General features: G+C 39.9%; 1 protein-coding gene across 7 annotated transcripts in view; it reads left to right on the forward strand.

Moving 5' to 3' along the window:
• The window catches only part of CARF (calcium responsive transcription factor), a 39,911-nt gene that overhangs the window by 5,257 nt on the left and 22,256 nt on the right, over positions 1–12,398 (forward strand). For 2 of the 7 annotated variants that reach the window (XM_030487418.1, XM_030487416.1), the window contains exons 3-7: positions 1,218–1,439; positions 2,520–2,640; positions 4,929–5,058; positions 5,997–6,081; positions 10,385–10,574. In XM_030487418.1, the coding sequence (XP_030343278.1) occupies positions 1,218–1,439; positions 2,520–2,640; positions 4,929–5,058; positions 5,997–6,081; positions 10,385–10,574 (748 nt within the window). Of the gene's footprint in view, positions 1–1,166; positions 1,440–1,545; positions 1,601–2,519; positions 2,641–4,905; positions 5,059–5,996; positions 6,082–10,384; positions 10,575–12,398 lie in introns of those variants that run through there. The other 5 variants (XM_030487415.1, XM_030487419.1, XM_030487421.1 and 2 more) reach the window with 5 other exon arrangements.

Consider the following 12,398-nt stretch of genomic DNA (forward strand, 5'->3'; position numbering starts at 1 on the left):
GACCAAATGGCAAATAATCCAGACACAGGATGTCTGTGTAGGTATTGGGGAAGGGGAGTGTTTAATGTATTTATTATCAAACATTGCCAGATACTTCTAGTCAGAGAGATTTCTGTGCATAAATGTTCTGCAGATTACTTCAGCTAAGAGAAAATATGATTCAGGTAGTGATTCAGTAGCATGCTTATGGTGTCTGCACAGTGTCTTTAACACAACTAGTGCGATTTATTTTTTGCTGCTTTTCTGGTGGAGTTTACAATAGACAGTTTTAGCACAGAAGATTTATTCTTGCAGGATTTTTGAGGTTATTTGGCTCAGGTCTGACTTCAGTGTTAAATTTAGAAACATTCTTCCCCACTCTTTGGATTTACAGTTTACAAATTTTTGTAGCAGAAATGTCAGAGTTGATTGTGTGATTGCTGCAAGAGATACCACAAACAGCATGCAAATGTCATTTGCATTGGCCAAATGACAGCCTGTCATGATATTATACATGTGGGCTGCCTATTTGCAGTTATTTTTACATGTTCAATATTTGTCTTGTCAGAATTTCAACAAGACATTTGTGCTGAAAGTTTAAATTTAATCAAAATGGGATGTGCTGTAAGACCTTGATTCTGCAAGCTTGGTGAGAATAAGCTCTGAGTACTTAGCTTTTGAGACATGCAAAATCTGATCCTGGGTCTTGCGCTATGTAATTCTTGGGCTTGAATTGGAGGGTTTGACTTGCTTATGTTTCTTCTGTGGTAAAGAATTAACAAGGCTTATGGGAATTTTTGTCTTCATAGCTAAATACGTATATCTAAAGGCCAAGTGGTGTAGTATCTAGGATTTCTTTTGGAGTCAAATCAAGTTGGTAGATATTTGACAGTTTTGTTCTTGGTATAAGTTCTCTCATTCTGGATAGATTCAAGATGCTTTTAGGAAACAGATTTTGGGCACAAGGGATTTTCTTTCCCCTTAATAGAGAGAGTTTGTTCTAGGAAGCAGAAATATGAATACATTTTCATCAGGGAAATGGAAAACAAAAATAGAAGTGTAGTATTACCTGGTAACTTCTTGATCAGAAGGACGAGAGCTCCCTCCAAATATACAGTACAGCACACTGGTTTTAAATGTTCTTTTCTTTCTTTCTTTCTTTCTTTCTTTTTTTTTTTCTTTAATAGAAATTGCTACTCAAGATTAAAGTACATTTTACTGTTTTTCCTCTGTGAAAGCATCTAACCTGCATGGATTCCAGGGATCCATTCTTTGGACAGAGCGACTCTCCCACAGCCTTGCCCATCGCAGTACGCCTCTCGGGCAGCTCTCCATCATCAGCTGCGCCTGCACGGCCACCCCAGCCACAGCCTGACTCCACTGAGGAGTCCCACCTGGTGGACCAAACTGGGCAGCCTCTCTATGAGCTGCAGCCCCTCGGAGGGCCCAGTGCACCGATGGTGAGTGTGCCTGAAAACAGGGCAGGTGTCACAGGCAAGGATGCTCTTTGAGAAACTCTTTCACAAGGTGCTTGTTTGTTGTAACAACAGCTGATTCGGACTTTAGCAACGAGGTGAAACTTTTCAGTGGTTCAGTTCATGCTGCAGTTGTTCTTCCTCAGGTAGGCAAATCCTGTCTCCAGCCATTACTAATTTTGTTAAACAACTTGTGTCTTTTGTCATTATCAAGCCTGGGTGTTACTGTGTGAGATCTCATACTTCTACCGCTGCTGCTTTACCTATATTCCCTGAAAGAAGTGTCTCTCTTTTCTGGGTGGGGATTAGAACATTAGCAACAAGCTAACCCATATGTCTCTCCTTCCCTCCCACCCCTCTGCAATTAATGTGTTTAAAACATTGCTTAGTAATTCTTAACACTTGCTTTGTAAAAAGGTAACTCTCACCCAGAAGGTTTGGTTGGCATGTGTTGTGCTGTCACTAAAGACACTTCAACCATTTAAAGTGTAAGAAATGTGAAAGAAGGTGATGTTTTATGTTATTCTAGGTTTTATAACATTGTTGGGAACAAGTCTTTGGTAATTATGGGAAAATATATCATAAGGAGTTGTATAAGTTTTCCAGAATTCTAGGAGATTTTATTTAAGTCCTAGAGCTTTTCTTCTATTGTTTTTTGCATAGACTTCAGTTTCTTAGGAGTAAAGGTCAAAATTTTATATGTCGTGATTAATTCTGCTGGTCCATTAATGGGGTCACAGTGAATCCAACCATGAATGGCTTTCAGGTTTTTGATAGCTTTAATAATAGTGTTGTAAGATTCAAATAAATGTGTAATTCATTGTAGAATCCAGTAAGGTTTGGGGTTTTTTTCTTTAATTAACTAAAGGGCAATTTTAAAAGAGGGAAAGTAATTTTAAGAAATAGACAGTGAATAGACAGGGGTTATATGAAACCAAGTTAATTTATATGCCATAATTGCAACCAAAATATTTCCTGTTCTGGTAATAAGCAAACCCAGTCGTGCTGCATGATGATAACCGTACAAACTAATGCCATTCGTACTTCTGTGTGATTGCCTTACAGATGATTGTTGCCAGCCAGTCAGAAAATGGACAGGTGCTGCATGTCATTCCTTCTGCCCAGCCAGGAATGGCCCAAGTGATTATTCCTCAAGGTCAACTTCTGGATGTGACCAGCACGCAGGGTGAGTTTAACCTGTGGGACTTCAGAGTGTGTGTTCCTGTGACTAAACATACCCTGCATCATCTCTTTTTAAGCATTTTGTTTGTATTTGTTTCCTTTCCTTATCAGTTACAAGACAAACATACATATTTAACTGAATTTGCTTTCTGATTATGAATCTGGCACCCCACACACCATGTTTTCTGTTGGGCAAAAGCCTTATGAAATAAAAGCTGTTATGCTCACTTTAGATATGTGATGGATAGATTGAGATATCAAGCACAAACTGCTTTTTGCTGCCTTTACCATTAATAAGGATGTTTGTGCCAAGGCAGAAAGCTGTACTATCAGTTTCAAATCTTCACTGTTTACTTAATTTTGAGTGAAGTAGTTAATGCAGATAGAAGAATAAATGTTCTTCTGGTCTGTTCCAGAGATCACTGGTGATAATGCATCTTTTGCAAAGCCAGGAATGAAGTTCCTGGGTAGGAATTCAGTTCCCATTGAAGAAAATGAGATGTAACTTTCACTTCATTGCTAAGTTTATTCCTCTCCGTGTGTTAATTGTCCCATTTTAAGTATGTGCTAAGACGCACAACTAGAAGCACAAATTTTAAGCTTCTCCCTAGAAAAGGGACATACTGAAATCTGAAAGCATTGATTATTTATCTTCAAGCCTTGCTGGGTGGCAAAATGCTGTGTACTAGTTTCCATTCGCATAATAAGATTGAGAACTAGGTTGTCACGTTTTGTTAAACTCTCCAAGGGTTTTTGGGTTTTCTTAACTGTCTTTGCATTTTCTGTATGAAGTCCTCAAAATCTGAGGACTAGTTAAGTGCTTCTGTGCAATGAGAGCGCAAAGGTAAGACTAAAGTCCTGATACTGGGTGGATATTAAAAAAAAGGAGTTGGGATTCAATCATGATCCAGCCCTTTTCACTTACAGTTGGGATATGGTTCCCCACCTTGCATTGAAAGGCTTGCTCCTAACCTAATGCTCATCTTTTTCTTCCTCTCCACCTGCTCTTGCAGGGGTAAGACCACTGTTTAGTTACAGTGTCATCTTATGTGACTTTAAGCTGACTGTGAGCCTTTAGTTACTAAAGAATTGCTGCTACTTTTTGTAGGCAATAAACTGCAGTGGTGAATGGTATTTCTGTATTCCCATTTTTCATCTTAAACACTCTTCCCTCTTTGCAAATAGCTCAGTTTTGTGGTATTTGAATACATGTTCTACAGGGAGTTTTGTGGTTTTGTTTATTTGGTTTTGTATTTCTAGAGACATACTGTGTAAAACACTTCGTAGTTATTTGATCTTTGAAAGACAGACAGGAAGACTGGTTAGTGATTTACTATGGAGATTAAAGGGGAAGGAAAATGGACTGTTGGCCCTTGAGTTTCACTTAGCTGCACATGGTGGTAATGCATGAAATGGCACAGGGCTTCAGAGTAGACTGTAGTGTCTTAAGGGCACGTCTGTGTAGAGGAACCAGTGCTCTCAGCTTTGAACCAAAGTGGTGTTAATGCAAGGTGCACACTTATGAATCTTCCAGCACAAGCTTTCTAGTGGAGTGATTTCTGTATTGAGACAATAGTTTATCACTCTCTCTTGGGATGGGGGGAAGAAGCTTTCGTAATTGAGGGACAAAAATCCTGCTTCTAAAGAGAGTTCCCATTTCTTTATGTCGAGACCAAAGTATCAAATGTCTTGCCTTCACAGTTTTCCATTATGTTTTTGTTTAACAAAATATCTATATATTTTGTATAACAAAATATATACAGCCTTCATTCTAACAGTACTTTTTGGCTTACAGATTGTTCCCTGTTGTGAAGAAAGGCTAAAACATTTGTTCCAACAGCATGTCAGATTCAGTTACAAGAGACCTATTTTTCTTGTTTAGGCCTTCTTTTCAAAGTACAAAGCAGTGTCGTAATCTCCTTTTTTCTTATTTCAAAAGCAATCAGTGTGTGATTTGTGCCTGAACAAAATAGTTGTGCAATCCTGTAAGGATTTAAGGAAATGTAAAGCAGAGTCATGTACAGGCTCTACAGATTATTTGCTTGGTTGTGGAAGGTTTCATTAGCAGTAACATGATTTGTCCTTGAGGATAAACAACCTTATCAAGTGTATCTCTGTATGTGTGCTTAGAGTTTAAGTATTGATTCACAACTGTTCAACTGCCTAATCATCTAGAGGTCTTATTTCATATGTCAAAATGCTTGCTTTGCGAACACAGAGTTTAACTGTTGCTTGTCATTTCCCCATTCTGAGTTCATTTGTTAACCAGGAGGCTGTTTTATTTTTGTAAAGATGTTTCAGAGGAGAAGTGTGGTGATGGGAACTTGCAGACTGTAGTAGTGGCTGCTATAGCAGACAGTGGAAGCAGTTACATTCTACATCCACAGGCATCTCTCACCGTATCGAAAAAAACAACCACCAGGTAGGTCAGGAGTTAAAATGATGAACAATGTCTTCGATCCACTGCTAGTAGTGCTTTTGTTTTCTTGCAATTTGTTTTTGCAATGGTTATCAGAAAATTACCTTAAAATAGAGGTTGTGAACCCTCAGTACTAGTGAATGATTTGTAGCTAACTGTGTTTGCAGGCAGCTTTTGTATGTGGCAGAGCATGGAAAAGTCAATTAAAGGACCTGTATTCCAGAGATAGTTGGATATATTCTGACCAGAGCAGTAGATGTGCATGTAAAATAATGCAAATTACTGAAATTACTTCAAAGAGACACTGATACTGCCAACCAAGAGTTGAAAGTGATCCCACGGGTTGAGATAAGAACAGTCCAGTATCTAAGGTACAATACAAAACTACTACTACTACCACTAATAATAATAATGATGATAAGGGAAATAACAAGGGGAGAGAATATAAAACTAAAGGGGAAAAGGAAAACAATAAACACAAGTGATGCACAATACAATTGCTCACCACCTACTGACCGATACCCAGCCCGGCCCGAGCAGCAATCTGGGCCTTCTGGGTAGCTCCCCACAGTTTATATACTGGGCATGACGTGCTGTGCTATGGAATATCCCTTTGGCTAGTTTGGGTCAGGTGTCCTGTCTCTGCCTCCTCCCGGCTTCTTGTGCCCCTCCTCAGTGGCAAAGCGTGAGAGACTGAAAAGTCCTTGATCAGGGTAAACATTACTTAGCAACAGCTAAAACATCGGTGTGTTATCAGCACTGTTCTCGGACTAAAGTCGAAAACACAGCACTGCACCAGCTACTAAGAAGGAAAAGAAAAACTGTTACAGCTGAACCCAGGACAACATAATGCCCTGATTTGATGTTACCTGCAGTTTAGACTAAATGGTTGCTTTCCTGTATGTCAGTGTAGACTTTTACTACATGCTTTTGTTTTTCAGGGTATTGGAAGATCCCTTTCCCATCCCTCTCCAGCTATTGCCACCAAATACACCTGCATGGGCACGTCGTCTCAGGAACTGCGAGGTGGGCTGCAAGAATTATGACTTGATGTTTTATCATCTGGATCTAAGATACTGATCCTATTCCATGAAGGGAATAATTGACAGCTGTAGAAGTTGTGTTCAAGATTCCTGGTATTATGAAATAGTACTGGTACTAGCATGTTTAAACATATAAAATGCTATAGAATCCCTGCCTTTTTTGGGAATGCTAGAATAACTGACCATCAACAACTCCTGAAACAAAAAATAGGCTTCTGAAATCTTGATGCTGTGCAGTGCTGGGAAAAGCCACTGTTTGCCGTGTTAGAGTTCACTCATGAACTACAGTGCAAGCTCTGCTGTCTTCTGCTGAGCAAATTGGGTTTTGTTGCCCTTAGTGATCCTTTAAGAATAAAATGGCCTAAGTCTGCAAGTGTTCGTATTAGTTTGTGTTGCCACACAGAAATCAAAATCCGTGTGACTCACCAGGGTCGAGTCTTAGAGTTCCTTAATGTCAATGTTTTTCTATTTTAGATATTCTCAAGGTTGGTTGGTTTGGGGTTGTTTTTTGATTTTTGTTTTTGTACCAGCATGTACCTGTGCTTGTTTTCTCTTTTGTTACAACGTGATCTGTCTTTATTCCCTCTGCTGGCTTTTGGCCTAAACAGAACTCTGCATATTGTTAGATGTCTGGAGAACTGTTCTGATGATTGGGATGATATCAGTAGCTAAAATGCATCATAAATCACTTAAAAGGAAGGGAGGGGAGATAGGAAGATTCTTGAGATCACCTACCTCTTCCTCCTGCTACCAGACTCTTCCTAATAGATGTGGTTTTACTTTCTCTTAATACTTTTTTAAAGGAAAACTCATGCTTTCTCTAGCTGATTCACCTCTGTAGATATCCCTACCAAGTGAGGTTTTTCCTGTTGGCTTGGCCACTGATAACTCGAAATTGCAGTTGCAGGGACTTAGAAATTTAATTTCTGTCTGTACCCACTTAGAAATATTTTTAAAATAGAAATATTTTTGAAGTTAACTATACATAAAAATTCTTTTTAATATATACCTTTTATTTCATACACTGTCCACTATTATATCCACTTAACAATTAAGTGGTCAGAAAATTAGTAACATGAATTCTTCCATGGTGGAGATACCATTTTCACAGAATGGGTCACTTAATTCAGTTGGCCAGTTAGCTGTTAAAGTCCAGTAGGAAGTCTAACCCCTATTACTGTGTTTTTAACACTATGTGGCACATACTTTCCTGTCTTAACACCCATGTAGATTATCAGAATCATTTATTGTCGCTTTCATTTTATAGGAGGACTTGTGTTACGATCTACTTTGTCTGAGTCTGTTAGGAGAAGTTTCAGCTGCTGTGTTTAAAACTTGCAGGAGCAGCATTTATAGAAGAGTTTTTTTAAAGAAAAGGAAATGAAAATATTGTGTGTTTGGATGTGTTTGGAGGATATAAACATCCGCCTCTGTAGTTCAGCAGAACTATGACCTGTATGTATCAATCCTCCCTGTTATTTTAAAAAATATGTTTTGTTGCTGTTCTCCCTACACAGTCAGCCCATCCCAGGAGGAATAACCCAAATTCTCTTCTTTCTTGTCTTACCAGCAGTTGCTTTGCTGAGTTTGTCAGTTACGCAGTGTAAATCCACTGGAGAGTTCTAGGATGCATTTGTCTCTTTATGGGCACAGGCTAGAGACCATGGCATTTTGAGGTGTCATTTATCTTTCAGGTGTGACTGTCTTGCAAAATGTTTTGTTACTGGTAACAGGATTTTGTCACTGGTAACTAGAATTTGGACATCTAATAGAGGTGCAGGTAAATACAGCAACTGACAGTATCACTTGCCAGAACCGAAACAAACTTAAGCAGTGTTGAGGTCTGTGTGAATTTCACAGGAGATGGCAGCAGGTGAAGCCGTGGCATAGCCTGGGTGCATGCTGCCAATTGTACATCCCAGGGAGCTGGCCAGGAGTGCGTTCCAGAGGGCAGTGCCTCCTTTGGCAGTTAGCACTGCAGGCGGGCACAGAGCACTAAAAGCTGCAGCTGGCCAGAGTTAGCACTAAGCTCTGTGTTTGGTGTTGATTCAGTGACTGCCTTGAAATCTTCAGCTCACACTTGCCATGCCTACAGTGTAATGCCTTTGGTATCCTGCTGCTGTAGCTCACTCAAGGAAAACTGCAGTCTTGGTGCCTGTGCTTCAGTGTAAGCTTTCATGTACCCTTGCTGAGATGAGGCCAGGAAGAGGAAAGAAATTGCTCCTTTTTTGGCTTGAAGCTTCACTGGAGTTAAAGGGTTGGAAAGTATCCGATTACTTCAAGGTAATTAAATTGCTAATAAAAAGTGGATTTAAAAAAAAATTATTTTCTATAACCTACTTAGTTTTCAATGGTCTGATCTTTTGCATTTCCAGCATATATCAGCATACTGAAATAGTGTCATTAATTTCAACTGTACAAAGCTAAGTTAATTTATTTTTCTGGAGCAGATGGTCTCATTTGTCCATTTGTTCCTACTTTGGAAACCCCTAGAGAGCAGGGATTCTATGTACTGCACGATTTTCTTCTCTCCCTGCTTCCCTCCCACCCATTTTAGGAAAATGGTCTAGTGCAGAAGTACAGCCGGAATAGGAGCCAGTGCCTTAGCTGTTATCACAACAGTTTTATCGATCTTGTCATCTCCCTAGAATAAGGTCAGTGACCTATTTGTAATCACAGGTATATGATATGGAAAGAAAAATGCTGGTCATGCATTATTCCCTGCATGGAGTGGTACTATAATCCCTCTTGCAAAAGGTGGCATCCCAGGTTTCTGTGAAGAAGGTACTTCTTGTACTTCTCAGGCTTTGCTGTTTCTGGGTTTTTCAGATCAAGTTTTGGACAGAAATGTTATTTATAATTTCTGGCTGAACAATTGCCAACTTCTCTTCCTCACCACAGCTGTGTGAGTGCACCTATAGGTGTAATTGCTGGAGCAGAATGCTTGCAGTGCAGTGAGCTGTGGAAGAGCAAGCAACTGGTATCTCAGAATTACTCACGCATCGGGTGCGCATACATAACCCTCTGCTTTTGGGCTTGATCTAACAGCAACACCGTGCTGGCCCAGCTCATTTGCAAGGTGTTTGTTCTTTGCTGACTTTAGATCTTGCTAAAAACAGATGTTTTTTTTTTACTTTGGTAAAAGGCAGGTTTTATAAAGTTGTCACTAAAGTATTTGTGCGATAATAATCTTGGAGAGATTCTGTTGCTGCTTTTGTTGTCAATATTATTTAAACAACAGGCTGCTTTGTCATTGAAGGTGGCAAAATAGATCCATCATAGTATGGTACTCATTCACCATGCATTTGTCTTACAGATATGCTGTAAGACTGAGCTGGCAAAGTGCTCTGGTGTTACTTCCAGCTGCTTGTCAGCCTGATCCTGAGCTGCATAGGAACAGAAGTGAGCTTGACATTAAGAATTCTGATGAAGAGCACTTTTCTGTCCCAGCACTTTTGCTGCTGGCTGGCTCTGGTAGATCAGCACTGAACCAGCTGTGATGGCTCTGAGTAGCTGAACAGCTGTCACAGAGGATGTTGCTAAGTCAACAAGTTGTGGGTTTTTTGTTGTTGTTGTGGTTTGGGTTTGTTTGGTTTCTTTTTTTTTACTTTGAGTAAAGTTAGGTGCTGTTTTTCTGGAGTTGTATGCAGCTTGCAGAGTTCATTGAAACCATTATCAGTTTGCACATGACGAATCTGGTATGCTGTGTTTCTGTGGAATATTGGGAATTGAGAGTGCCTTGAAGATTAAGAGAGGTATTCTGTGAGACATTCAACTTGAAGTCAGTGCAGTAAGTGGGTGAGGCAATTACTGGTGGTGTAAGCAGGTGCATTCTGCTTTAGCTCAGTGCAGTGTGTGTATGTTGAAGTAGATGCATAGACAATTTTTAGTGCTTGAGCAATTCTTAGTGAGACTCAAGTGAAAATGTTTGCCTAGGACAAATTTGTCCAGGAGAAACTGAAGTGTGCGTTGGGGGAAACAACAGGAGTGAAGCTGTCCTGTGGAAATCAGACCTGTCAGTAACTGTAATCTTTTCAGGGGTTCTTGGTGTACTTAGGATCTTGGAGGGCTGACAAACTCCTGACCCCAGTGGGGCCTGCTCTGTTGTTAGATCCTGTGGTAAATCTATTTGTAAGGATACTAGTGTGGGGAAAAAATGATGAAATGCCAAAAATCTGGGCCTGTGTCCTCACCTGCCAGGGTCCCTGACTGCGTTTGTTTTCTTGTGCAATGTTCAGCAGTCAGCTGGGTGAATAATCCTATTATTTCACCTCCTTTCCATGCAGAAAATTGGGGACTCATACCGCGGCTATTGTGTGAGCGAGACAGAATTAGAGAGTGTTCTAACGCTACACAAGCAGCAAACACAAAGTGTGTGGGGGACGCGCCAGTCTCCAAGCCCAGCCAAACCCGCCACACGGTTGATGTGGAAATCTCAGTATGTCCCATATGATGGGATCCCCTTTGTCAATGCAGGTAACTAACTTTTATTCTAATAATTGCTTTCAAAATCTCAACATGAGGTGCCAACTGGCCACAAAGAAGGATCTTCATGGTGTTCCTTAGTGCTGATGAAGTCAAGGCACAAACATAGAAAAAGAGCAGCTTGGGCACCTCTGTGACACAGTCAGGTGGAGCTTGTTTCCCTGAAACCACAGGGTTATGTTTTGCTGTGATTATTTCCTTTTGTTCTTGAGAAATAAATTAGTTAAGTACTATTTGATGGGGGTTTTTGTGATGAGCTATTTAGATGGAGGTCCTGTCTGCTCTATCAGGATGTGAAAGTTCTTATAAGGGTAAGAGCTTATTTGAGTACTCTTGCCTAACTTGGAGATCCTTTGAAGAGTTTGTTCCACACGAGCCAATGAACTATTTAAATGGCACCCTTTAAAAAAACAAGTGTAAAAGAACGAAATACACGTGAGCATACCTCAGCAGACAGATTTTTGGGTTTTAAAATGAATGTGTGGATTTCACAGGTTGGTAATTACATATTCAGCTCATGCAATGCATATGTGAAATTACGGTTCAGATATCAAATGACTAGGTTTTAATTGTTACATAAAGATCGTGAATAACTGGAATGTAGGTTATGTGCTTGGGTTTTGGTTTGGTTTTTTCTTTGGTTGGGTTTTTTTCTGAAAGTAACTGAAAAAGTGAAATGTTAGCACCAGTTTTAAAGCTTCAGCCGTAAACTGAGGTATAAGAAATCTAGGAACAAATTCTAAACAACTTACACTTGTATGTTTTCCCCAGAATGCTTTTGAGACATCTTTAGCTTCCTGTAAGATCTGCTTGATAAATGAGTTTCCTCCCAGTAAGATATTTAGAGCAAAAACATGTCGTTTTTTCCTTTAAAGTGTTGTAGACTAATAGAGATTCACATTACTAAATTGTAATATTTTTTGCCTTGCTCAGACCCCCAAAGAAGCATTATGTATATCTAACATATCTAACGCGTTGCCTTCCCAATATGTTGAAGTTTAGTTTATAACTCTTCTATGAAAAGCATTCATTAAAATCCTTTACACCTGTAACACAGAGGCTGTAAACGTGATGCACTGAACAGCAGTTTAATCCCAGATAACTGAATTCTAAACTGTGCATGACAAAAAGTATTGCTTTCAAGGAATTTACTCCTTTTGTGAAAGTGATACCAGTCTGTAATACTTTTCTTGCTGTGCTTCAGGTGTGGGTAAATATAGAGAAGCTGAGTAGCTCCCTACAGTATAAAACATGCAGTAATCATCAAAATCTGTATTGTTAATAATAGTTTTGAATAGTTTTGTAAAATAAGGACCCCATCAAATACCTTGATTCATATTAGCAAGGACTAGTTTAAAGCTGTGTAGTGGTTTAAGCCCAGCTGGCAACTAAGTACCATGCAGCTGCTTAGTCACTTCCTCCCCACTCCCCAGTGCAATGGGGAGGAGAATCTGAAAAAAGGTAAAAACCCATGGGCTGAGATAAGAACAGTTTCATAACTGAAATGAAAGTTAATAAATTAAAAAAAAAATTAAATAGAGGGAGGGACAGAGGAAGGAATAAGCCCTGTGCCCTGATAAACACCTGAACTGATGCACAGTACCACTGCTCACCACACACTGACTGATGCCCAGCCAGTCCCTGAGCAGCCATTGGTGCCTCCTGACCAGTTCCCCCCAGTTTATATACCAGGCATGACATTCTATGGAATGGAATATCCCTTTGGCCAGTTTGGCTCAGCTGTCCTGGGTATGCTTCCCCCTGGCTTCTTGTGCCCCTCCTCGCTGTCAGAGCATGAGAGACTGAAAAGTCCTT

This window comes from Strigops habroptila, chromosome 5 (genome assembly GCF_004027225.2).
Source record: "Strigops habroptila isolate Jane chromosome 5, bStrHab1.2.pri, whole genome shotgun sequence".
In the NCBI taxonomy this organism is placed as follows: domain Eukaryota; kingdom Metazoa; phylum Chordata; class Aves; order Psittaciformes; family Psittacidae; genus Strigops; species Strigops habroptila.